The sequence below is a fragment of the Gobio gobio genome (genome assembly GCF_949357685.1).
Source record: "Gobio gobio genome assembly, chromosome: 11".
Lineage (NCBI taxonomy): Eukaryota > Metazoa > Chordata > Actinopteri > Cypriniformes > Gobionidae > Gobio > Gobio gobio.
The window spans coordinates 11,669,438-11,696,817 of record NC_137104.1 but is presented as its reverse complement, the minus strand read 5'-3'; the positions used below and the strand labels follow the sequence as shown (position 1 = coordinate 11,696,817).

Below are 27,380 nucleotides of genomic sequence, written 5' to 3'. Positions count from 1 at the left end.
TGGCACCAGGATGGGAAACTCTGGTTCCAGCCATTCATATGGATGTAAATTTGACACGTTGCAGACCAGGTCCACCCCTTTATGACAATGGTGTTCCCTGGTGGAAGTGGCCTCCTTCAGCGGGAAAATGCACCCTGCCACACTGCACAAATTGTTATGGAATGGTTTGAGGAACATGATGAAGAGTTCAAGGTATTGCCCTGGCCTCCAAATTCCTCAGATCTCAATACAATTGAGTATCTGTGGGATGTGCTGGATTAACAAGTTCAATTCATGGCGGCTCCACCTCACAAACTGCAGGTCTTGAAGGATCTGCTGCTAACGTCTTGGTGCCAGACATTAAAGGACATCTTCAGGGGTCTTAAAGAGTCCACGCCTCAGTGGGTTGGGATTCTTTTGGCAGCAACAGCATATTATGTCATAATGTTTTGGCTCATTGGTGTACATACATAATGGCATTTAGACATCAAATTGATCAAATTTAGGGAGGCAGCACAAAAAAAACAAAAATGGCTGCCTCTCTGGCTGGGGAAAATCCTTCTGTCCGTGTCATGCTCTTACCGGAGGTCCGATTTGTCCTATTCCCATTGGCCCTTGTGGCCCTGGTGGTCCCATCTCTCCATTTGGACCCTATTTATATCAAGCAATACATTAGGATAATAGTGAGGTCAGTGTCCAGAGTCTCTTTTAGCCTGTAGAGTATTGTGTCATTGCGTTGGTGATCTACCCTTTGTCCCACTGGTCCCATCGGCCCTGTTGGTCCTTGACGTCCTTCTGGACCCTGTCGGACAAACATGAATGTTTCCACACTTGGTTTTTACATGTGGTGTATATTAAATAGGGCTGTTTTTTTTAATCGATTATTGCAATTTATACACTACTGTTAAAAAGTCTGGTGGTTAGTAAGATGTTGTTATTCTTTTGTTAAGAAAACAATACTTTTATGCAGCAAGGAAGCATTAAATTGATCAAAAATGACGTTTATAATGTTTCTTGAGCCTAAAATCTGCATATTAGAATGATTTCTGAAGGATCATGTGACACTGAAGACTGGAGTAAAGATGCTGAATATTCAGCTTTGATATCACAGGGATGAATTACATTTTAAAATATATAAAAATACAAAACAGTCATTTTAACTAGGAATAATTTTTCACAATACTACTGTTTTTGCTGTACTTTTGATTGAATCAATGCATCCTTAGTGAACAAAAGTTACTTTAAAATTATTTGCCAACCCAAACTTTTGAATGGTAGTGCATGTATCAGATAACAGTAGACTAGAAATACAGACAATTCAAAGAGTAGAACAATCTGCTAATTTGCAGACTCAAAGGGCCACATCCACGTGTGAACACCAAAGAACAAGATACTTTTTGTGCACTTACAGCAGCTCCGGGAAAACCTCTAGGTCCCTGCTCACCCTGAGTGAGAACATCAAAGCATCACAAAAGGCTTGTGCATTTAAGGAATTATTTCAATACAATTGAGACATGTACACTTCTCTAAAAAAAGTTTAAATAGTATAGTTTTTCTGACAGATTACAATAGCTGTTCATTCACCTGCAGTCCTGGAAGGCCAATACCTTCAGGCCCAGCATCACCCTAATGAAATAAACATAAGCATCACTCAACAGTCACTCGTATAATTCTGGCACACAAATGTGACTGATGTATACACATTAGTCAAGTTTACCTGACTTCCTTTGAGCCCTGGAGGTCCCTGAATGCCAGGTGGCCCTGGTCGACCCTACAGAACAAAGATAATAAAGAAAGAGTCCAGACTTTGCTATATTTTGGTTTCCTTTACATTTTTTTTACAATTAACAAATTAATCACTAGGGGTGTACATCATGCATTCCATCCTGGTACGAATTCTCTTTATATATATATATATATATATATATATATATATATATATATATATATATATTTATAAGGGATGCCACAATTCTCAATATAATATTGAACCGTTCGGTACGGCCTTCACGGTTCAATACGCGCTTGTGAATTGCGGTTTTTTCGGTTTCGCATTTAATTAATTATTTTTCTACAAATTCTATAATTTGCCTCCATCACAATACTGAACAACGCGACATACATTCACATCACACGTTAGTGGTAGAGTTATACTCACGGAACACTATAGTTCTTCACAATCATGAAAGTTCATTATTTGCATGCGTTTTAAAGCCTTGCAGTTTTTTCGGTTTCGCATTTAATTAATTATTTTTCTACAAATTCTATAATTTGCCTCCATCCCAATACTGAACAACGCGACATACATTCACATCACACGTTAGTGGTAGAGTTATACTCACGGAATACTATAGTTATTCACAATCATGAAAGTTCATTATTTGCATGCGTTTTAAAGCCTTGCCGGTTTCATTCGCATGCACGGTTTTAACATGCGCTTTTCAGAGCGTGCGCACTAAAAGCCTGTCAAACACGTGATTACTGAACTAAGTAGTCATCTTACTGCGTTAATACTGTCAAATACACACAAGGTTAACATAAACACAGTCGGTTATGTCTAAAGTGAAAGTAAAATCGCAATCGTGTCTGTATATTAGATGTGTAGAGGTCTTAAATTGACAGCAGTGCAGTAGTGAACATACTCTTTACATAACATTTACTCACTCTAATGTTGTTCCAAACCTGTATTCATTTCTCGATGACAGAATTTTCATTTTTGAATGGTCTTAAACTGACAGTAGCGCAGCCAGTGAACACGCGGTCCTTAAAGGGACAGTTCACCTATAAAATAATGTCATTATTTACTCACTCTAATATTGTTTCAAACCTGTATTCATTTCTCGACAGAATTTACAGTTTTGAGAGAAATATCCCTTTAATGTTAATACAACAACAAAAGAGAGAAAATCACTCACTGCTCTTGACTGAAGAACTAATACAGTAGCCAAGAATCAATGTATATTTTATAGTGAAGTCTATGTAGTGTTTTATTTTTACATTCATTCATTCAATTTCATACTTAAATGCTGCTGTACAGCTCTGAGCTGCCAGTGTAAATCTTTATATATATATATTTTATATTATCCAATACACTAGGAATGTATACAAGGGTTTTTTTAAGTAAAGTTTTAAGTTTAAGTAAGGTTTTTCAATTCTTTTAAGTAAAATAAAGAAAGAGTATCACAATAAAAAATAGTCTTTTTTCTCTTTAACCTCTTGCGGTTCCTGTCGCCTAAGAATAGAATAACAAAAAATGTATGTGACAAGCCATCAGAACCGAACCGAATTGAACCGAAAACCGTGGTTAAAAACCGAGGTATGTATTGAACCCTGGACTAGCTACTAACTGTATTGTTGCATCCCTAATATATATATATATATATATATATATATATATATATATATATATATATATATATATATATATATATATATATATATATATATATATATATATATATATATATATATATATATATATATATATATATATATATATATATATATATATATATATAAATATAAAATGATTGTGCCCAAACCAGTTAAATTTTTATTAACTACAACCAAAATATAACATTAATATTTAATTGAACTCTCAAATCAATAATGAAACAACTTCAAGGCAGTATTTTAAACATTACATATTTTACATATTTGTTTAATGGAATCTACTGAGTATATTTTCCCCAGCTCCATAGTTCATTTTTTGCTTGTTTTATCATCTGCTAGTAGGGGTGTAACGGTTCAAATTACTGATGGTTTGGTTTTTATCACAGTTTTAGGGTCACAGTTTCGGTGCGGTTTGGAATGTGCTATGTTCAGGGAAAAAAGGACTGCTGTCAAATAAATATAAAGAAAATAAGAACAAATATTCAAACTACAAGCAACAGTACAAATAAATACATTACAGCAAAGACAAATAAAATGAGCTTTTCTGTTTTTTCAGGTATCTAAGAGTAGTTTTCAGGTACAGAAATCAAATATAATAGTAAAATAGCATTGCATATAATCTTCACTGTATAAATTTAATAAAGATTAATCATTATTAAAGTAAAAAAAAAACTATTCAGTCAAGAGCAGCCTTTTGCTTGTCTTTTTTGTTTGATTAACATTAAAAACACAGAAGAGGTAGGAATATTAGGCTGCCGTCACGTGACAATGCACGGATCCAATACACTGATACACATGCGTTATCTATCTCGACTGTTTACATCCACGTAAGACATAACCTACTATTTTTGCTAGGATACTTGCCAAGACTGGCATGTCGACATAATTTTTGCGCAAGACTTGAAAGAGAACTATATTTGTGCACTGTCTGAAACGCGGCTTAGAAAAGTAACAGCACATCTCTCCTCAACAAGACGCATGGTTTGAAGTATATGTAGCACAAACTGCGTGCTCCTACTTTTAATATTTGAATTTAAGAGTGTGTTTCAAACATCTAACCCTAAGTTTGTGCAATAGCCATAGCAAACACTAATTAAGAAAGCATGCATTTGTACAGAAAAACCTGCACCTGTTTCCCATTTCGGCCCTCGCCTGGCAAACCTGGCTCTCCTCTCTCTCCCTTGGGTCCCGGTAAGCCAGCAACATTTCCATTTCCTTCCGGGAGTGATTGACAGCTGTCACATGCATCTCCCTGGCGATACAGACACAGATGCAATAAGACAGAAAGCTTTCAAATCGCAAGGGAGCAGAAATCCAGATGGTCAAGAGTTCTTATCTGGAGAGATGTTGCCTTATACATGAGTCGTATAATACCTTAATTCTTAAGGTGTAATCAATTATATCAACATGATTAATGATTATTCAAATATCCCTGTGATGGTGCATAATTTAAGGCAATGTAATTAATATGTGACCACATGATCAAAGACCTTTTCTCCTTTTAGTCCATTAAAGCCGTTCCTGCCTGGCTCTCCTTGAGATCCCGGGGCTCCAGGTGTCCCACCCACACCTGGGTCTCCCTGTAAACCCTGATCACCCTACAGACATAAAAATATAAATTTAATCCCTAGAAAAAGCCCCCATATTGTGAATGCTGAATGCTTCAAAAAACAATTCACTTACTTTCTCTCCTTTGAAACCTTGAAGACCTGGTGGCCCCTGTTGAGACACCCATTTTGAAAGCAAAGTTAGCGTGTTTTAGGCTCCTCAAATAAATAAATAAATGTACACTAATACACTGAGAACCTCCTCCTATATAGAGTGATCATAAATAGTCATGCTTACCTGTTTGCCCTCAATTCCTTCTCCTGGTGGGCCTGGAAGTCCAGGAGGGCCCTGTTCCCCTGTGACCTTTATCGTAGATGGGCCACGTTCCAACTCAGGGGGTGTGGTTTGGCACACACCACATGAGTCTCCCTTTAATACAAGGCACATTTGTACCATGTAAGCACATCCATACACTTCTAATGAAGAAGAGTAAACCACAGTGTGAAAACATTTATTTACCTTTTCACCTTTTAGACCAGGTGTTCCTACACCAGGTTGGCCAGGATCACCCTGTAAAAAATAAGAGACCAATAGTGAAAATGCATCTAATTTTTACTCATTTTCAATAATATATAAAAATACAAATGGATTTTAGAATCTTACCCCCGGTTTCACATACAAGGCTTAAGTCTAGTCACAGACTAATTTTAAAGCAACTTGCACTGACATATCTTAAGATATGTCAGTGTCATTGTTTTGTCTCAAGATGCACACCAGTAATGTTATTTTCTAAGGCACGTTTATAAAATCTACTTAAAAGTCTGAATAGAACTAAGGCCTAATCTTGGCTTAAAGGAACATGCCGATTTTTTGGGACTTTAGCTTATTCACCGTATCCCCCAGAGTTAGAGAAGTCCATACATACCATTCTCATCTCTGTGCGTGCCATAACTCTGTCTGACGCACTCACCGCTAGAGTAGCTTAGCACAAAGACTGGCGGTAAATGGCTCCAGCTAGCCTACTGCTCAATAAGTGACAAAATAACGCTAGCATTTTCCTATTTACATGTTGTGATGTGTACAGTTACATCGTGTGCTAAGACCGACGGAAAATGAAAAGTTGCGATTTTATAGACTGATATGGCTAGGAACTGTACTCTCATTCCTGCGTAATAATCAAGGACCTTTGCTGCCATACCATGGGTGCAGTGGCACATTGATATTACGCAGCGCCTGAAAATAGTCCCCAGCACGCTTCCTGTGTAAGCAGGTTGTCACGTTGGTTATGTTGACAGAAGTTAGCCTATTTTCAGGCGCTGCGTAATATCGTTGCACCGCTGCACCCATGGTACAGCAGCAAAGTTATTTGATTATTACGCAGGAATGAGAGTTTAGTTCCTAGCTATATCGGTCTAGAAAATCGCAACTTTTCATTTTCCGTCGGTCTTAGTACACGATGTAACTATACACATCACAACATGTAAATTGGAAAATGTTGGCTTTATTTTGTCACTTATTGAGCAGTAGGCTAGATGGAGCCGTTTACCTCCAGTCTTTGTGCTAAGCTAGGCTCACGGAGACGAGAATGGTATGTATGGACTTATCTAACTCTGGGGGATACAGTGAATAAGCTAAAGTCCCAAAAAGTCGGCGTGTTCCTTCTTTAAGCCCTATTCGGACGGGACTAGTTTTTCAGGGGGACATTTGAGAAATTTGTTTCACAGACGTACTTTGCAATTTTAATCCCATGCGAATCTGCCAAGTCTGTGTTTTTCCTCACACAACCTCAGTAAAAATTTGCAAATGCAGTGCAAATGACCTACCGGTTTTCGGCAAACTCTGCAGTCCTCTGCGAAATATAATCTCGTTTGAATGCAAAAGTCTGTGATTGCTCATGTTGTATGATTCTAATCTAACGCTTCTCCTCATGTGTTTTTTGACGTACCTAAGCTACTGTTTGTGCACTAATCTTTGGCGTACTTTATTTTTGTTTCAATATAGATGGTAACCAACAAAAAAATAACATGTACAATCAATAAATGGCGTCAAATCGCGGAAACTGCAAAGAGTGCCCATTTTAATACCAGTGTCAGGTAAGAGAAACATAATTATCCAGATTTCTCTGCTCACTTATGCAAGTTTACTATAAACAGCCCCTGCCATAAACTTTTTTTATTTTTAACTTTACATTTTTTTTATAATAAATTAAACTCATATCAATAAATAAAATCATATTCAGAAAACACACACTCCCACCTCTGTAATAAACACGGAGATGTTAGTCCCGTCCGAATCGGTACACAAAAACACAGACATAGTGATAATAATTGTAACTAAAACGTTTAAAAAACTAGTCCTGTCCTAGTCCTGTCTGAATAGGGCTTTAATCTAAGCCCTGTCTGTAAAACCAGCCCGTAGTTTTTTATTTGGTGTGTTCCTCCTTTACATTTGTGCCTCCTTTACAATTAAATTCTTTGAAAAAAAACATTATAAATAAATATATTATATAAATATAACATATACAAAAATAAATTATGATTTTTCTTTTTCAGTATTTTCTAAACCCTACAACTTTGTTTCAAGGTTCAAATTAATCTAGATTTTAAATGCAGTCTCAGATTTTGGACTCCCCCTGTATAATAATTATATACACTACCGTTCAAAATGTTGGGGTTGGTAAGCAATACAGCAATCTTGTGAAATATTATTAGATTAAAATGTTCCAGGCAATTAATCAATTATTCAGCAGTTTCTTTTTTTAATTGTATTTGTCTCTTCCACTACTATTTTTGTGTTTCCTGGTGCTGTGAAGTTCCAGTCAAAACACTTTACAATTAATGCAGAATGACAAACTCTGAGTTGAGCTTAAATCACCGTGGCTCCTTTATTTCCATCTTTCCCACTTGGCCCTCTTGGACCAGGTTTGCCCTAAAAAACATTAACATCTGCATATTAATCTAATGCTGAGGTCAGTCATAAATCACAGATGCAAGTTAAAAAACAAAAATACAAATAATAAACATGAATACAAAATAGTTACTTACCGTTTTCCCCTCATTTCCTCTGCTGCCTGCATTCCCCTGTAACCAAACACGGTGTCAACAGTGAACTTGGATGAATCAAAGTAAATGAACATGAATGTTTCCAAAATTACTATATTATTTATTATAATGAATTAGTAGGCCACACACATTCTAGATAGTTTCCCTTCAATATACATACTCTTAAAAGTAAAGGTTCCTGAAGGTGGCTTTCACAGCAATGCCATTGAAGAACCATTTGAGTGAACAGTTCTTAAAGGTGCAGTGTGTAATATGTATGATGATCTATTGACAGAAATGCAATATAATTATAATTAAATGCAAATCACTATGTTTTCAGTGGTGTATAAAGACCTTACATAATAAACCGTTGTGTTTTTATTACCTTAGAATGAAACATTTCTATCTACATACACCGTGGGTCCCCTTACAGTGAAGTCGCCATTTTGTTTCTACAGTAGCCCTAAATGGACAAACTGCTCTACAGAGCGCTAGCTTCTCTCAGCTGTCTCAGAGGACGACATCTTTGTCCTGTGTCGGCCACCGTAGCTTCTCTATGTGCTTCGAAAGGAAGAGGTGAGCGGTGGCAATTCGCAACACTCAAAAAAAATGGTTCTTTGCTCGTAATCATAGGGGAACCTTTTTTGAAGCACCAATTTTGGTGCTTCAGTGGTTCATCAGCGGTTCTTCAGAGGTACTATATAGCACCTTAGTCAAAGAACCGGTGAAGAACCTCTGAAGAACCGCTGAAGAACCACTGAAGCACCAAAATTGGTGCTATATAGCACTAAAAAAGCCATTTTTGGTAACATATAGAAACATAACGTGATAGTTCAACCAAAAATGAAAATTCTTTCGTTAATTACTCACCCTCATGTCGTTCCAAACCTGTAACACTTTTGTTCATCTTCGGAACATTCTTAAGGGTTTGGAACGACATGAGTGTGAGTAATTAATGAAATAATTTTAATTTTTAGATGAACTATCCCTTTTACAGTTACATTTAATTCCAATCCGGCCCAACCGATCCGGACATTTTCATTTTCCACTTGGGGATGTCAATAGAGCAAATGTAATTCTAATGCAATAGTTTACAGACGGTATGAGTTGTAAATAGCGACCATGATATGGAAGATGATCAGAAATTTATTTTAATTTTAGTTTTAACTTGTGGGTTAGGGTTGAGAACGGTTTGTAATGCCATGCTGAACCAAGCTCAAGTGAAAATATAACTGGAACCGTTCCTTACTGTTCTTAGAACCATTCGGCCCGACAGTGGAAAAGTGGCTTTTGGCGCCAATAAAGAACCTTTAATTTTTATGACAAATGGACAATGGCTACAAAAAGTATTTGGGCACATAAGCCACACTTTTAATTGTATGACTATCACTGCACTGGGAAAAAGGCAATTGGCATCAGAAAACAAATGACACTCAAAGTTTTCTCAAAGCCAACTTTTTGCAAGTACTTTTAACCATCTGGTCCCAAGGTCATTTTAAATGGATGTAAAAAGTCAGTTTCTCTCCACCCAGGTGCCCTAGAGAGCAACCACAGGTGTGTTTCATCACATTAAGTATAGAGATGTTCCACTAAATCTGACAACCAACTTATTTTTGTGGAATGCTTTGTTTGAATTACCTATAACAGAATAACATCCATACATTTAAGCATCTTTAGTGTCCAAATACTCTTTGAGGTTACTGTAGGTGCACATATACCCATATATAAAACTTTTTAACAGCCTTAAAACCATTGAAATGGTAGAAATGCAGCTTCCAAGTGAATAAATATCCATTAGGTTTACCTTTTCCCCACTTGGGCCTGGCTCTCCCTGTACATGAATATCAAGTAAAACAAAAGGAAAGAAAAAGAAAAGCAGAGATGATCAGTGCATATTCTCTTGTTTAACAGACAATAAATGAAAGCCTTGGCTGGTTAATTCCCCAATCTGTCATTACAATATATTTTTTTAAGCATTTGTGTCTGAAGCGTATATCTCAGCCAAATGTGTGGAGTTGTCTGCAATTATGCATGAGCCAATATATCTACAGTGGTTGCATATGGTGTGAAGTGGATATCAAAAACTGTTTGCATTGGAATTTGCTGCACTTCAAGACTTATGGAAGGAAGTGATGCAGAAGTTTTTAAAATGCTGAGAGTTAGCTGTCAATGAGGAAACACTCCACAAAATGTACCTGCTCTCCTTTCTGCCCACCACCTGGATCTCCCTTTTTAGCCCCACTCAAATTGCCAGCTGGAATTACTCCAATGGTAGGGCAGCCAGAACATGATTCACCCTAGCAGAGTGAAGGTGGGAAGACTTTGAGAGAAGTTGCAAAATTAAGTTGCAATGTCAAGTAATTCACAAACAGTCTACACACCTTTTCACCTTTGGCCCCATTGGCTCCTGAATCCCCCTGAGAATTAATCACAATGTATTAGACAGTTTGTAAAAAGGGCTCAAACTCAGGCAGTAGTTTGGTCTGGAATACACACTGCTGTGGTTGTCACAATGCGCAGTTGCTGACTTTTGAGGAAAAGCTCTCCAACAGGAAGCAGCTTTTGACATAAAACTGAAGGCTTATTTCATTGTCTGTGTGTGTGTGGTCATATTGTGGACTTTGGATTGGTAAATGACTAAAATAAGCCAAATAAATTGACTAACAGTAATTTTCCAGTTCCTAGACCAAAAAAAAATGCAAACATACTGTAAACTTCAGAACTCAAACCTCTCTTAACATTGAAAACTGAGGGCCAGATTTACTAAACAGGGCAAATGAACATGAGACCATAATCCCATAAAAGTGCGATGGAAGTGGAAAGTTATGTGGGTGATCTACTGACAATTCAATGCACAAATGGAAGGACACAGGCACAGCCATTTCATTTATATTATGACCAAAAGCAATCTAATTAAAAATAACGTTGCTTTGGCAAACGATATGTTCGGATAACGTCTTCCTGGAGATAATTCTCTGTTCTCTAGCAGTAAATGGGTTAAAGTCCCCCGGTAGTCAATAATTGTATCCCTTAAAACTCATCTTTGATCACCAAAATGGCATATTTAAAATTGTTTTCTTCTTGTGAAAAAAGTTAATGATATGCAAAATCCCGGCCGCACATTTACGTGATTGGTTACATGGTAGTTTGTGGCGTAAGAAACACTGGCAGTCTTTTTTCACAGCAGTTTTAAAGTGAAAATACTCAGAAATGGTGTTGACTTATGAATTTGCACATGGTTTGTCTTGAAGCATTTTAAAAACACCACATAGACATACACTCACCTAAAGGATTATTAGGAACACCATACTAATACTGTGTTTGACCCCCTTTCGCCTTCAGAACTGCCTTAATTCTACGTGGCATTGATTCAACAAGGTGCTGAAAGCATTCTTTAGAAATGTTGGCCCATATTGATAGGATAGCATCTTGCAGTTGATGGAGATTTGTGGGATTCACATCCAGGGCACGAAGCTCCTGTTCCACCACATCCCAAAGATGCTCTATTGGGTTGAGATCTGGTGACTGTGGGGGCCATTTTAGTACAGTGAACTCATTGTAATGTTCAAGAAACCAATTTTAAATGATTCGAGCTTTGTGACATGGTGCATTATCCTGCTGGAAGTAGCCATCAGAGGATGGGTACATGATGGTCATAAAGGGATGGACATGGTCAGAAACAATGCTCAGGTAGGCCGTGGCATTTAACTGATGCCCAATTGGCACTAAGGGGCCTAAAGTGTGCCAAGAAAACATCCCCCACACCATTACACCACCACCACCAGCCTGCACAGTGGTAACAAGGCATGATGGATCCATGTTCTCATTCTGTTTACGCCAAATTCTGACTCTACCATCTGAATGTCTCAACAGAAATCGAGACTCATCAGACCAGGCAACATTTTTCCAGTCTTTAACTGTCCAATTTTGCTGAGCTCGTGCAAATTGTAGCCTCTTTTTCCTATTTGTAGTGGAGATGAGTGGTACCCGGTGGGGTCTTCTGCTGTTGTAGCCCATCTGCCTCAAGGTTGTGCGTGTTGTGGCTTCACAAATGCTTTGCTGCATACCTCGGTTGTAACGAGTGGTTATTTCAGTCAAAGTTGCTCTTCTATCAGCTTGAATCAGTCGACCCATTCTCCTCTGACCTCTAGCATCAACAAGGCATTTTCGCCCACAGGGCTGCCGCATACTGGATGTTTTTCCCTTTTCACACCATTCTTTGTAAAGCCTAGAAATGGTTGTGCGTGAAAATCCCAGTAACTGAGCAGATTGTGAAATACTCAGACCGGCCCGTCTTGCACCAACAACCATGCCACGCTCAAAATTACTTAAATCACCTTTCTTTCCCATTCTGACATTCAGTTTGGAGTTCAGGAGATTGTCTTGACCAGGACCACACCCCTAAATGCATTGAAGCAACTGCCATGTGATTGGTTGATTAGATAATTGCATTCATGAGAAATTGAAAAGGTGTTCCTAATAATCCTTTAGGTGAGTGTATAAACAACATAAAAAACTTGTTTTTCACCACAGGGGGTCTTTAAGACATGCTTTTTTGGGTGTTAAATAATGGAGCAAATACCAGTAAATTGACTAGCGCAAACCTTAGTAAATCACCTTGTATGATTAAGTCAAATATTCACCAATAAATTTTGCATCTGAAAGGGGAACTATTGCATATGCAATAACTGTCCCCATGACTTTTCATCTCTAACTTTTCGCCGTGTGTCTTTAGTAATTCCTGACAGTAGCTGGCGCAAGCTGTTAAAAATGGCTCATTATACAAAAGCTTGTGATGTAATAAGAATTATTACAATAACACATTATGGCACATATTTACACATCAACAACAGATATACAGTGTCCTGGCCTGGCCAGTAATTAAGTAATATGAAGGAATTTGAATGCATACTAATAGTCTGGAGTGTGTCTAATGTCTTATGCAAAGAGGGTATTTACACTACAGTCTGAAATGTAAAGTAGCAAAAACAGCCAATTAATTCTAAGGGTCAGAGAGAGGGTGGAAAATGGTAATGTAAGCTAAATTATGACTAGTTTTAATGCAAGACATCTTGATTAACATTATAAGTGGACCTCAGGGGAACAACATACGATGATCGAAAAAAGAACACACACACACACACATTTGAAAATTTGAGGAAAATGTGAGTGCATTTGCCCATGGAAAATCATCCTTCCTGAATTTAGAGTAGTTTTTTTTTTTTCATCCATTTTTTAGAAAGATTTGGCTGGTGTTAATTGTAGAAAAGTAATAGCATATGATTTGAGGAACTTCTATACAACAAACAGTGCAGGACATATTACTTGCTGAAGTTTAATACTTTTAAGTTTAAGGGTTTGTTGGAATATCCTTGAAGGAGCAATAGTATTAGTGTTGAGAATGATGATGTTCCACCTCTAGTCATGCATACATTCATGTGGGTTTCTATGCAGTAAGAAACAAGCAAGCAGTAAACACACACCTTCTCTCCTGCTTTGCCAGCCAGTCCTGCAGGGCCCTATGAAAAGAGAGTCATATACATATCAGCATCAGTCACCCTAATCATGACACTAATGTCATCCTAGTTGACCGCAGCTTCCCCACTGAAAATGTCCTGCATTTGCACGCTGTCACTTTCTGCATCCCATGCTCTCGCTCTCTGTCCCATAACTGGGTGTGAGGAATAGATTGTGATGGTATTGAAAATCGTTACAGAGAAATGCGAACGAGCGCTTTCAGGTATGCCGCATAGAATATTTTTTGTCAGAATTTATCCGTCTCACTCTGAGGAAGAGAATGGAGAAATTTTAATGGGCTAAAGATGGAAGGGCCTTTACCATAGTCACTGAGTAAAATGGAATCTGACGTGGAAAGCTAAACTTTGAGTTGGGGGGGGGGGGGGGGGTTGTTGGATTTCATGGATAAGCGAGAACTGAATGTCCCTAAAGCTATAATAAACCATGATAGAATATCTGTCCACCCTGCGTGAGGGTAGTAGAATGGTGACAGCATTACTCATTCAACACAACAACAGCAGGCGAAAAAGACCTAGCTGATTGTTGGCTTATTTCATTGAGCTTGGCAAACTCAAATATGGTGGGCCCACTGAGGTGAACAGTATCTTTTTGCAACGATAAAGTGCCTACCAGGCACAGATGGAATTTTTAAAAAGTATCGGGATGCTACACAGAGACATTGAATCAAACATGCTGAATTGTTTTTAGCTTTGTGTGGTAAACACAAGTAATTTCTCGAGTTGGTTTCGGAGTGAACTCACAGGTTGGCCATGTTCTCCTTTGCCTGGGGCTCCTGGTTCTCCTTTAGGCCCCTGCTTGCTCTGAAAGGACACAATGTTGCCAGACTCCGAAGAGACCACTGGACATGGTTCACACGCTTCTCCCTAAGAAAAGAAAGAAGCATTTTAAAAAATACAAATGCTGTCATCATTTATACGCCTTTTATATTGTTTCAAACCTGTATAACTCAGGGTTATTATCGTGAATTACTAAAAAAACTTTGTTGTTAAGTGAAATAAAGCTGAAATAAAATATTAATTTTAGATTAACTTAAAAATGAGAAACATTACAGGTAATATCCAGCACTAAAATTAATAATTGGAAATAAATAAATAACTGAGAACTGAACTAAAAATGTAATAAATATAGTTAAACCTAAATAGTAATGTAAAAAAAATACCAAAACCAAATAAGACAATGATTAAAAACTTAATTAAAATTAAAAGTGAAAATATAAATATAAAAGCTAATTCAAAATATTCATAAAAATATAATAACGTTATAATATAAGGCAGAGATATTATTATAGTTTTTATTTCGAGTCAGTTTTAATTTTTATCTTTTCAATTTTAATTTTAGTTAAATCTTTAGTAATTTGGTTGTGTTTTTGTTATTTTTTAATAGTTTTTCTTTTAAATATGTCTATACAGTTTTTATTTATTAGTTATTTTAAGTTAAACAAAATAAAAATGAGAAAAGCTGCCTGGGCAACTAGCTACAATAAAACAAATGTAAGTTTTCATATTTTATTTTATTTTATTTTATTTCAGTTAATTATTTTATTTCAAGTAAGAAAAGTGTTTTTTTTTTTTTTTTAAAAGGTGCACTATGTAACTTCTCAGTCCGCTAGAGGTCGCCTATTCAAAACAAAGTTTTGAATGCAGAATCTTGGGACATGTGGTCTTCACCAGCCGGTTGAAAAAGAATCGGGATAGGACTCGGGCAGAAATCAAGTTCATGGATGCGATTATAAATGTTACTGTAGTATGAAGCAGAGCAGGACCGAGTGTTGTGGGAACGATTGTTAATAAGATGAACGCAACACATGCCTCATGAGCAGCAGGACTTTTATTATGCCACAGTTGCTGGCGCCATTTCCGCTTTTCCGGCCATGAGTATGAGGTAACGCAGCTCTGTTTATCATATTAGATACAGATTTGAGTGTGTTGAAAATTATGTTATGACGTTATTCTGTGTATTCGCTCGGCGGCTGCTATGACACTTGTTGCACACTGCAGTGAGAGTAAAGCGTTTCTACAAAATAAAACCGGAAAGTGAGGGTAACGCAGATATGACGCAATTGACAGGCGACTCCCTCACAAGTCCCGGATTCCTTGGTTAAAAGAGCAATTTACAATTTTAGTAATTCACGATTTACAAATAGTTGGAAACATTTGGGATGTTGTAAATACTTAACTGAACAAAATATATAACACTGGCCTAGTGCTTTTTTACTGCAAAAATTTTACATATTGCAGCTTTAACACTTCCATGTTTTAGGGGGAAACATTTTTTATGGTGAGCTGTCCCTTTAAATATAAAAAAGCAATAACAAGCAAGAATATTCACTGTGACTTTCTGTGAATTCTGAGCAGACTCAACACGCAGTTGCAATTTTCATGCAGAATCTGAAATTGAGACTGCTTTAGCTTACCTTCTCGCCTTTAGGTCCCCAAGGGCCTCTCGGACCCTGTCAGCAAAACAAAACACGTCATTGGGTATGCATGAAGATTAGAACCGCAGAAGCTCATTGAGTTGCAAATGCAAATTATGTGCTGATAACTCCAGTGGTAATAAAACTAATTATTGTGTTGATGATAGCAAACACATTTTGTCCCGTACAGTGACAGAACAATCAGTATAGTGATAGGAAATCAAGATAATTAGCATCTTCCGTCTTAGCAATTCAGCACACAGCATCATTTCACATTGACATCTCTCCACAGGTCAAAATGAGAAAAAAAAATGCACTTACAGGTTCTCCAGGCTTTCCGTCTACACCAGGTATCCCAGAATTCCCCTAGACATGAACAGAAGATTTTGTTATTAGCACATACGACACCGAAAGAGACAAGTTAAGTTAACATCATCAATTGGGGTCAAAGCAAGAAAACAACCCTTTAGTTCAATCTCAATAAAAACAGATACACTGGTATACAACAGTAAACATACATCCTCCCCTTTAGATCCTGCAGGTCCACCGGGCCCCTGTGAGAAAAACACAACTGTTTAGATACTGATTACTGCATACTGCACAGTGCATATTTATGTAGGCCAAAACCCGGAAACAAGCTCTTCTGGTTCCATCGCCCTGAAGTCAGTGGGTTTTTTGAATGGCTTTTTGGTTAAATGCTTGAAATAAGGTCTGTGGTGAACAAAAGCTCAAGATATTTTCACGTTTTATTCTACGATATAAAATACATTAGTAATATTCTCTTGTGATTTTTTAAAAAGCTTTTACTTATCTTGTAAAAGGCGGTTGCTAACAAGTGGCTAAATTGAACTACATCGTCAGCCGAACTCATCTACTCACACAGCCTTGCTGTGTTTATAATCACACTCTTGCAAAATATCATAATTCAAACTTTCAGGGAAAATGTTTCTAAACAAAGATTGAGAGAGTTGTCGGAAGCTTAGTGATGGTGACGTTGAAGTCATGTGACCGTGGTGTAGTTTGTTTATAGTCTGCGTTTATCTTTTGATTTGCTACAAAATCCATAAAAGTTGTGTTTATTTGTGATTATCACAATGAACAAAATGTGTAAGAATCATAGGTTTTTTAAACAAATTCTATGTTAATTATTTAATTCTATGTTAATTATTAAATGACATTCTACTGTTCAAAAGTTTGGGGTCAGTAAGATTTTTTTATGTTTTTGAAAGAAGTTATCTTATACTCGCCAAAAAAGGCATTTATTAGATCAAAAATACAGTAAAAACAGTAATATTGTGAAATATTATCACAATTTAAAATTTTAATTTATCTAAAATGTAATTTATTCATGTGATGGCAAAGTTAAATTTTCCTTTTATTAAATTTTAAATTTGCATCTTTGCTAAATAAAAGTATTATTTAATCTTACCGACCTCAAACTTTTTAACTGTAGTGTATATGTTTTTGGCAATGTGTGAAATCCGGCATTGTATAGAATGCCTAGGGAATATATAGAATGCCTGAAGTTTGTCGGCAAAGTATGAAATGGTTTATATTTCACACATTTCCTAGGCATTCTATACAATACCTGCTTTTCACACATTGCCGATAACATACATACACTAAACAAAATTATAAACGCAACACTTTTGTTTTTACACAAAAGGCCTATTTCTCTCAAATATTGTTCACAAATCTGTCTAAATCTGTTTTAGTGAGCACTTCTCTTTTGCCGAGATAATCCATCCACCTCACAGGTGTGGCTTATCAACATGGCCACAATAAAGGCCACTCTAAAATGTGCAAAGGAGAAGTGCTCACTAACACAGATTTAGACAGATTTGTGAACAATATTTGAGAGAAATAGGCCTTTTGTGTACATAGAAAAAGTCTTAGATCTTTGAGTTCAGCTCATGAAAAATGGGGCAAAAACAAAAGTGTTGCATTTATAATTCTGTTCAGTGTATAATCACCTAAAAATACTATTTATTCATTTATTTTTATTAGGTTTTTGTTTTTTGATGCAATGTTTTTTTCCAATTCCGATGTAAAATAAAAACTCTTGGCAGTAATAAGTGACAAAACGTCATATTCAAAGTCAGACCAAGGTCAGCTCAGTGCAATGCATTTTGACACACAGTAACCCCAAGTAGTTCTGCTGTATACTGAACTTTCTAGCAATTTTACACGACAACGATGTACTAAAAATGTAAACGTTTTTCAATAGCATTTTTCGTGTACAGATGACAACATTGTCAAATGACCCCCGTTCACACGGATCCTTGAAAACGACTAAAAATGCATGCCAGGCCAGTAGATGGCGATGTCACTTTGTAAATAAACAATACACACCTATAGACTGAACACGTAATACGGATATGCATGACGTCAATACGGATACGGCATGACAAATTTGAATCCAGTTTTCAAAGGTTTGCGTTTTCAGGCCCCTAAAACACTGTTGTAGTGTAAATGAATGTGTGAATGGTCAAAACGCATAAAAATGGTATTGAATAAACGGCCCCTTAGAAGGTTTATGCATATAAACTGCAAAAACAGTAATAGTGCAGAAAACGTTATGCAAATAAATAAAATGTTATTGTAGTATACTATTCTGAATATAGCCTTAATATATTGTAACATAGTCTTATTATTTTAGATGTTTTGCCAATTTAGTAAAAAGTAGGAGAATGTACTGTATATTGGCAGAACAAAAAGTTTTGAACAAAAATACTGATTAAGAGAATGTATCTTGGCAGCTGTACCTTTCCTAGTTTTTGCCATTTAACACTATTTTTGGATTTCTATCCAACAAACTCAAAAACAGTACACTAGAGAATACATCCAAAATGTAGTACTTTTAAAAGGTATTAAAACCTCTATTTAAATTGTCTATAGACTGTATCTAAATGATGAATATGATGAAATTCCTACTGGTGGTCCTGGTTTCCCAACTCCGGGCAGTCCAGGAAGGCCTGGGCGGCCTGGTTCCCCTGCAAGCCCCTCCGGACCGACTACACCAGGAACGCCCTGTGAATCAATCGGATCTGAGAAACACTGGCTGTGCATAATAAGCACTAAAGATAATAATTCCACAAACTAGAGTTCATTTATAGTATCCCAGAAAACCATTAAATAAATCCCAAGAGGATCAGTCCGTTTTACCTTTTGTCCTTTGGGGCCCACCACACAAATAGGATTAGCTCGACCCTATGACAGCCAAGACCAATAAAAGATCATTAGCTTGAGTTCACATCAAACACTGGCATTAGCAGTATCTTCCCTGCTTGCATAACAACCCTCCAATAGAAATCCAACAAGTCAGTTCACCGATGACTTGAGGCTTAGATAGATAAACAGTTTAAAGGAAAATTCCAAGTATGCATTAGCCGGCTCGGCCATATTCGCTATCCCCTTAGCATACTTTGTATAGGGAATAGAAAAGATTAAGCATAATACGACCTGACTATCCATTTAAAAGAATCAATGAGGCTGCATTGATTTGTGGCTCTTTGTTGGCTTATGTAATCTATGCAGCATTAAGAAGATTTAACACCCAAAGAGATATCTAATGAAAAGAAAAGGCAGCAGTGAGTATATGGGTACGAGTCCAATACATAATGCCTTTTGCAGCAGAGCGCTATATATTTGGAGCCACTTTAAACAATATAAAAGGAAAGAGACTCTTACATCCTCTTAAAATTAAAATATGTGCACAGAGACATAGTGTGCATGTAATAGATTACACAATCGGTCATGATTATTTGAATACACTCCGGCAGCGAGACACCGAAATGCATCAACATGTCTAAAAGAGGGGACCTGGAGGCATGTGCATATACAATGTACTTAAAGTAGGGCATAAATATGAGCAGGTTGGAGTTTCACATCAAATGCTAGTCACTTACATCTTTGCCTGGACTTCCGGCCAGACCTGGGGCGCCGACTTCACCTTTCTCCCCTTTGTCCCCCTGAGTACGTATATGAGAGAAACAGACGGAAATGGAGAGAGAAGTAAGTGGCAAGCTCTGGCACAATCATACACATCATATCAACACGGTGCCTTCTTCCTTTACCCTCACTCCTATAGCTTCCCCCCAGTTGGCAGCCAGACCCTGAAACGTAAGAGAATGAGAAATGGGCGAATCAATAGCCAGAAATAGTATCAAGATATCCCCTCTGCTTCAGTGAAGCCTGTTGAACAAAAATTCGATCGCCTCTCTCTAAAAGACAAGGTTGGCGCACACACTTACCGACTCTCCCTTCTCTCCTTTCTGCCCTATAGCACCTTCTAAGCACTAAAACACACAGATACAGCATGTCACCCAAGTAATTCATTTACATTCAGCAGAGTCCAAACATCTGAGGCCACAAAGAAAATCTCGTATTGATAAACTAATTTAAACCTGAAAACAATACTAAAATAGGACTTTATTAGCTCAAATTGCTATGCTGATAATCTAATGTAAAATATATTTAATTTGATATGTTTTAATATATAGGCCATAAGTGATTTTTTTATCGAATTAATTACACTATACACTAAATTAATCGCTCATCAATTTGGCTGAGAAATTACCCACTAAAGATAAAAACATTATTGTGTTAAATGAGAAAAGCATCAAATAGACAATACAACAAGTAGCTTTAGATTTCGCTTCGTTCAAACTATTGATTCATTCAGGAATTAAGTAAATGGCTCTCTTTATGAATGAGCCATTGAATCATTAGTTCAACCGATTGATTCGCTCAAAACGCGGATTCATTCAGAAAATAAACACCGCTGTGTGTTGCTCGAGACGCACAACAGTTCTGCTCTGGCTTTATAAGTAATATTTTTGTTGGCAAAATTCGAGCAAAAGCAGACAATATTGTGTCTAAAATATAACGCAATATTAACTTTTTATTTATTGAACTGTATAAAATCAATATCACATTTGCACTCGTGCCATTCAGGACAAAAAAAATCACTTGTGTGATATTGCGATCGTTACTCGTGTGATATTGCTTCACTATATCATGATATAAATACGAGACGAAAACTCATCTTGAATTTTGTGGGCATTCTAACTGCATTCTATCGATAAGTTGTTGCCCTGCATCATATTCATCAACAATCAACTTGACAATGAAATGTAAGATGAACTACATAGGTCTGGGGCGAGGCGGTTGTGTTATATGCGTTAACATTTTAAAGGATTAGTTCACTTCAAAATGAAAAATTCCTGATATTTTGAGGGATCCCAGATGAGGAACAGGGTCTTATCTAGCAAAACGATTGGTCTATTTTTTTTTATTTAAAATTAATATACTTTTTAACATAAATTTCTCATCTTGCGCTGTTCTGCGACGTGCCAAGGATTGCGTAAGCACGTCGGAAAGGTCACGCTAGACTTAGGCAGAAGTACCGCCCCCGTGTTTACAAAGCGCACATGCGAAGACTAATACAAATGTCCTTTAGGGAAAAAAAAGGTAAAACAACGATGTGGGACGTTTTTGAAGTTGAAGATGGGAGTGTTTTTGGTAAAGGGCGTTTATATTAGTCCTCGCTAGGGATGGGCGATATCTTATTGTTTGCGATATACCGGTAAAAATTCTCCCCACGATAAGAATTTGTCTTCCCGCGATAATAACGATAAAGCCTAGTTGATGGCGCGACCCATCCGCACAGTGCCGCCGCTGGCCGTCTCTTGATGCCCTAAGCGTTATTACTTTATGATGGCCGCGGTGGCTGCGTTCGTCAATTTGTATAGCTGAACTTTTCTTGTGGTGCCCTACGCGCAGCGCGTGATGGGTGCGGCGGCACTGAATCCGCATCTCACGTGCAGAGCTGCGGAAGAGTTCATAGCTAAACGAGGGGCTACCTGAGGGCAATCTGAACAATACAGATGTATTTTCACTTGCTGAGCACTTGGACTGACCGCTTAAGAGATTCGCTCTGTCTCAATTGATCGGTAAAGCACACTATTTCAGTTCAACTCAATGAATGCGCAGTGTATTTGACGCACAATAAACACAAGTGTGAAGCGCGACTGAGAGCGCTCAGTGTTTCACACACACACTCAAAGAGAGAGCCTTATACACAACACAGAATTGACGTGCTACATGTAAACAATATCCTTTGTTGTATTTTCCTGTAAAATAATGGTGTTTATTTGGAATTATTCAGCCTTTCATGAACAGGAAGAAACGAATGCACAAATGGGAATCTCATTGGCTGGCGTGCACCTATTACTGTGCCTGTTTTGATTTCATCAAATCTGTTCTCAAATTTTTCAAATCAGTTCGAATGAGCGCTGACAACGTGATTTAAATTCATGAACCCAGAAGCTCATTAATCCTTAGTGCAGTTTATTTTTATAAGTTGAAGAATTCGTGGTATTATTATTTTATCAACTCAAATTACTGAAGTTCTATCATTAAATCCTTATTTGTAACTTTTTTGTAATCTGAAGACATGGTTGGGATAATTACTTTTGCTGTTTCTGCTATTTTTACCACTGTTTACACCATGAGTGTATGAATAAATCCAGAATCGGTTTACATTTAAAACTTGTCATTGATTTGAATTATTATTGTTTGTATTGTGTGATGTTTTTCAGTACAGTTGCACTATTTAAACATTACCTGCACTTTTACAGAAGACAATTATATCTGCAACTTTTCCATTTCTGAAAAGGCTGGTGTGGAATTTTACATAAAAAAAAATATATATATATTATGTATTATAGGAGCCTATTTGATGACAGGTACGTTTTACTTAAGATCATTGTTTGTTTTTCTGAGTCTGCATGCAGAATGCTCTCACTTGTATCCAAAAACATGGGGAATGATACTACATTTATCGTCAATGATATCGTTATCGCAATAAATACTAGAAAATATCGGGATAAATGTTTAAGTCCATATCGCCCATCCCTAGTCCTCGCTCTTCGCTTGGGGCGGTACTTCCGCCTACGTCTAGCGTGACCTTTCCGACGTGATTGCGCAATCCGTAGCAGAGCAGCGCAAGATGAGCAATTTAGGTTAAAAATGTATATTCATTTTAATTTTTAGTTTTTAAAGGACCGATCATTTAGCTAGATATGACCCTATTCCTCGTCTGGGATCACACAGAGCATCTGAAGCCCTTCGAAGCGCTTTGAAACTGCATGAATTTGGACCTTCAACATTTTGGTTGCCATGGAAGTCTATGATGAGGAGAAAAATCCTGGAAAGTTTTCCTCAAAAAACGTAATTTTTTTCGACTTGGATGAGATGGGTAAATATCAGGAAATTTTTATTTTGAAGTAAACTAATCCTTTAATTTTTGTTTACTTTATTTTATTCAACTAAGGACCAGTCAGTGCCAGAATGCAAATGCAAAAACCATATTGACTCACTCGTCCAGGAACTCCAGCACCAGTACAGTCCATACCCTGTGAGATCAAACATTTGATATGAACAATTTCACATACAGCAACAGTGAGATGACTTGTTTCAGTCCCTATCCTGAAGACTCTTAATATTGTCTATATGCAGGGTTCTTTATTAATGTTATTAATATATTACGAGATGATGCCAGTAATAATGAAAGTTTTGAGTAGTCGGCCAAGCTGGATCACTGGCACAGAAGCTAGCTCCTAATGAGGCATTTGTATAAAATGCCAAAATAAACAGCGCTGCAATCATTTATTCCCAGCAAGCCTGGATTTAGAGTGGGATTTTGGACACAAACATACTCGTTCAAAGATTGACATTTCTTACCCGGTCTCCCTTCTCTCCTTTGAGGCCTGACTGACCGGCATAGCCCTCCTGGATAACCTGCAATATACAATAAAGAATTCAATGCACTGCAGGTATAACACAACGTCATATAAACATATTGTGAAAAAGACCAGCTCGGACTAAGCTGGCAAGGGCCAAAAGCAAAAAAAAAAAAAAACATATTCGGTGAATGTGTCTACTGTGCCAAGATTTCAATTTTGTACATGCATATATATAACAGAGCATGTGACGTGGTGGTAAAAGCCTTGATTAATCCTTGACACTGCCCCAAATCAGGCATTTTTCTTCCAAGCAAAATGCATTCAGAACAAGTTACACACAGACAGTGCATGTGGATTTGCAAGTGCATTGGTAGCCGCTTCTCATAAAGTTCCTCCAAAGTAGCAGAAAGTCTGGCCAACCTTTAAACATTTACACTTTACAAGCATCATAAATCCTTGCCAGATTTTTCAAAGACGTAAATGCATCTCTTTCCAAGGGCGAGATAACACTGCACGCAGCACTCATGCACACTCATGCATGCAAATCCTGCTGCCTACCAACATAGCCATTATACATGCTGCACACGACAAACCGAATGTGAATACCCACAGTTGATTCCTCATTGAGCAGTACACAGCCTGCACACTGGAAAAAAGAGAAAACCCGGTTGTTCCCATCCGTGACCATTTCTTTTCTAAAGTATGATTTTTGGATGTAGTATTTCGCTCAAGCCTACTCTAATCCAGCTTTGCTTTCGATGTTGTAACATATGTCGGTCTGCGGGTGGCAGTGCAACATAACGGTAATGGCACGGGAGTGCAGAATCGGGGGCGTGTGCACGAGGACCACGACTGCATGTGATTTCAGCTCGCCTCGGATCTCTCACGGGAGACAAAGATCAATAAGAACAGAAGCCTCCTCACGGCAATGTTCACCAAAGCCAGCTGCACGGCTATAAGGGAGGAGGTCATGCAAAGTGAAATACTAATAAATAACTGTTAGTTATTAGTGGAAGAGCACAATTAAAACTAAATCTACCCCCCGTCGAGTTTTGCTCAGCCAACAGGCGGTTAACGCGCATTGATGTGGTGAGGTAAGAGAGAAGAGGCCCGTCACTGTGCCGCAGCTCTGTGAACGGTTGGCTGACGCACTGGGCTGATTCATTCTTTCCAGGGGTGAACGCAGAAGAAAGAAACATGATGAAAACTCCACACGGTTTCCACACACTCGCTCTGTTCGCATGAATCGATGGATTTGTATGCGAGCCTACTGTTTGAGACGATATCATTTTAAGTTTGTGTGTCTGACCAGTGCACTCACTCCTATAAAGGAAAATTATGGGTTGGTTCAATACAAGTTAAGCTCAATCAGCAGCATTCGTGGAATAATATTGATCATCACAAAATGTAATGTATATATATATATATAAAAGCTAAAATCCGGGTTACAGTGAGGGTCTTACTATGGAAGTCAATTGAGCCAATCCATTAAAATAGTATAGCCATAATATGTAAACAAAATAATTTTGTGTGAAAAAAATCCCATGCAAACCTTTTCTGTGTAAAGTTACATCCAGTTTTACAACTTTTTTTGCAATGACAACTTACTGTAACACCTTATACCCTAAAATGGCTGTGAAAAGATAAGAACAACTTAAGATTTAACAGAAGAATTCATGTAAATAAAAGATTTTAAAACATAATTGCCCGGTTTCACAGACAAGGCTCAAGGCCATATTAAATGCATGTCTTAACTGAAAGCAACTTAAATCTTAAAATATGTCAGTGCCATTGTTTTGTCTTAAGATGCACACCAGTAATGTTTTTTTTAAGGCATGTTTATAAAAGCTACTTAAAGGTCCTAATTGCATCGTGTATACAGTGTTTCTGTGTGTTTTTGGTTCTGCCCTGTGACCTAGTCTCCCTCAGTCTGTTTGATTAAGCATTATGTTTACCTTTTGTCCATTAATTATCTCCTTTTGTTTGATTAATGCTTATAAGCCCTCAGTTCTCCCTTAGTCTTTGACAGTTCTCGTTAATGATAGCGTTCATAGTACTGTGGTTTTCTCTTGCGTTATTTCTGTTTCCTGAGTATTTGATTAAAGTCTGTCTCCTTGACAGTTTCCTAGCTACGTATCGTAACAGAAGAGCCGGCCAACACCGAACAGCATGGATTCACCTGCAGTGCTGCTGCTTTGCTTGAAGCAGGAGCAGAAGAGCCTTGAGGCCCACACATGTCGATTCCTCTATATGGCGAGCCTAACGCACTATGCTTTTATATTTGGCCAGTTTGAACGAGTGCACAAAGGCTCGCCAGCCCCGTTTGGGTCCTCAAGGATAATTTCGCAGAGTTCGTTTTAGAGGAACTGAAGGACATTTTTGAGGTATATTTAATAGACTGCTCTGGGGAGGTAATACCCAGTGTCCCTGTATCTTCAGCAACCTGTGTCTCCTAAATGCCCGCCCAGCCTCCCTCACCCACCTCCTCAAAAAGCCAGTTCCTCGGCTCAGCCTCCGCTGGTATCCTTCAGCCCCTCTGCACCTCCTACACCTTGTGTGGAACTACCTTAGTGCTTCAGGCCACCAGCTCCACCCAGCCCAGAGGATCCCCTGGCTCCATATCCAGCCTCTGTGACCAGTGGACATATGTTGGCCTGTAGACATATCGGCTCCACCCTGGCTCCTCCCTCCCTCTGCTTCACCGGAAACCATCGGCCACACTGGGCTCCCTCGGCTCTCTGGCTACGCCTTGGTCGGACATCGTACTGCCTGCGCTTTCAGCTCCGTCTGGCTCTATCTCCCCCCGGCTCCGTCTTCGTCCTCGTTCCCTCCGGCTTCGCCTTGGTCGGACATCGTACTGCCTGCGCTTTCAGCTCCGTCTGGCTCTATCTCCCCCCGGCTCCGTCTTCGTCCTCGTTCCCTCCGGCTTCGCCTTGGTCGGACATCGTACTGCCTGCGCTTTCAGCTCCATCTGGCTCCATCTCCCTCCGGCTCCGTCTTCATCCTCGTTCCCTCCGGCTTCAGCTTGGTCGGACATCGTACTGTCTGCGCTTTCAGCTCCGTCTGGCTCCATCTCCCCCCGGCTCCATCTTCATCCTCGTTCCCTCTGGCTTCACCTTGGTCGGACAACGTACTGCCTGCGCTTTCAGCTTCGTCTGGCTCCATCTCCCCCCGGTTCCGTTCCGTCTTCATCCTCATTCCCTCCGGCTTCGCCTTGGTCGGACATCGCACTGCCTGTGCTTTCAGCTTCGTCTGGCTCCATCTCCCCCCGGCTCCGTCTTCATCCTCTTTCCCACTGGCTTGGCCTCTGCCCACTGGATGCTCGTCGTCACGTCTTCTCCTGGGCTCATCGGCTTGTTATCTCCACCTGTGTCTCCATCTTCGACAACTCCGTCTCTTTCTGTCGTCTCCAGGGTACCTTCCATCAAGTCTCCTCCAAGTCTGGCTCCTCCCGCCTTCGACTCTGCCCTGGGGTGTTGTCCTGGCTGGCCTCTGACTAAACATCTGGCTCCTCTTGCTCCTGGCTTCCCCTTGACTCTTCCCACTTCCCACTTCTTAAGTTATTTACCCTGGACTCTTTTTGTTTTTCTTCAGTTCTTCGCCTTCCTCCAGAGCCCCCGCCGTCCTTCCTGTTTTGTATGGCGCAAGGATGTGCCTTTTCAGGAGGGGGTGTACTGTAACATGTTTGATTAAGCATTATATTCACCTGTTGTCAATTAA

At 38.5% G+C, this 27,380-nt stretch overlaps 1 protein-coding gene across 3 annotated transcripts in view; it reads right to left on the bottom strand.

Annotated features, from left to right (window-relative positions):
- col16a1 (collagen, type XVI, alpha 1) overlaps window positions 1–27,380 on the bottom strand; it is a 116,325-nt gene that overhangs the window by 40,445 nt on the left and 48,500 nt on the right. For 2 of the 3 annotated variants that reach the window (XM_079829455.1, XM_079829457.1), the window contains exons 10-37: window positions 24,271–24,306; window positions 23,659–23,715; window positions 23,295–23,330; window positions 20,166–20,210; window positions 19,989–20,027; window positions 19,821–19,883; window positions 19,078–19,122; window positions 18,847–18,942; window positions 16,431–16,466; window positions 16,234–16,278; window positions 15,913–15,948; window positions 14,240–14,362; window positions 13,445–13,480; window positions 10,343–10,378; window positions 10,157–10,258; window positions 9,766–9,792; window positions 7,965–8,000; window positions 7,795–7,848; window positions 5,440–5,490; window positions 5,218–5,349; window positions 5,056–5,091; window positions 4,863–4,970; window positions 4,502–4,624; window positions 1,697–1,750; window positions 1,564–1,605; window positions 1,389–1,424; window positions 728–781; window positions 562–630 (exon numbers count right to left, since the gene is read on the bottom strand). In XM_079829455.1, the coding sequence (XP_079685581.1) occupies window positions 562–630; window positions 728–781; window positions 1,389–1,424; window positions 1,564–1,605; window positions 1,697–1,750; window positions 4,502–4,624; window positions 4,863–4,970; window positions 5,056–5,091; window positions 5,218–5,349; window positions 5,440–5,490; window positions 7,795–7,848; window positions 7,965–8,000; window positions 9,766–9,792; window positions 10,157–10,258; window positions 10,343–10,378; window positions 13,445–13,480; window positions 14,240–14,362; window positions 15,913–15,948; window positions 16,234–16,278; window positions 16,431–16,466; window positions 18,847–18,942; window positions 19,078–19,122; window positions 19,821–19,883; window positions 19,989–20,027; window positions 20,166–20,210; window positions 23,295–23,330; window positions 23,659–23,715; window positions 24,271–24,306 (1,653 nt within the window). The remainder of the gene's footprint in view (window positions 1–561; window positions 631–727; window positions 782–1,388; window positions 1,425–1,563; window positions 1,606–1,696; window positions 1,751–4,501; window positions 4,625–4,862; window positions 4,971–5,055; window positions 5,092–5,217; window positions 5,350–5,439; window positions 5,491–7,794; window positions 7,849–7,964; window positions 8,001–9,765; window positions 9,793–10,156; window positions 10,259–10,342; window positions 10,379–13,444; window positions 13,481–14,239; window positions 14,363–15,912; window positions 15,949–16,233; window positions 16,279–16,430; window positions 16,467–18,846; window positions 18,943–19,077; window positions 19,123–19,820; window positions 19,884–19,988; window positions 20,028–20,165; window positions 20,211–23,294; window positions 23,331–23,658; window positions 23,716–24,270; window positions 24,307–27,380) is intronic. The other variant, XM_079829456.1, reaches the window with a different exon arrangement.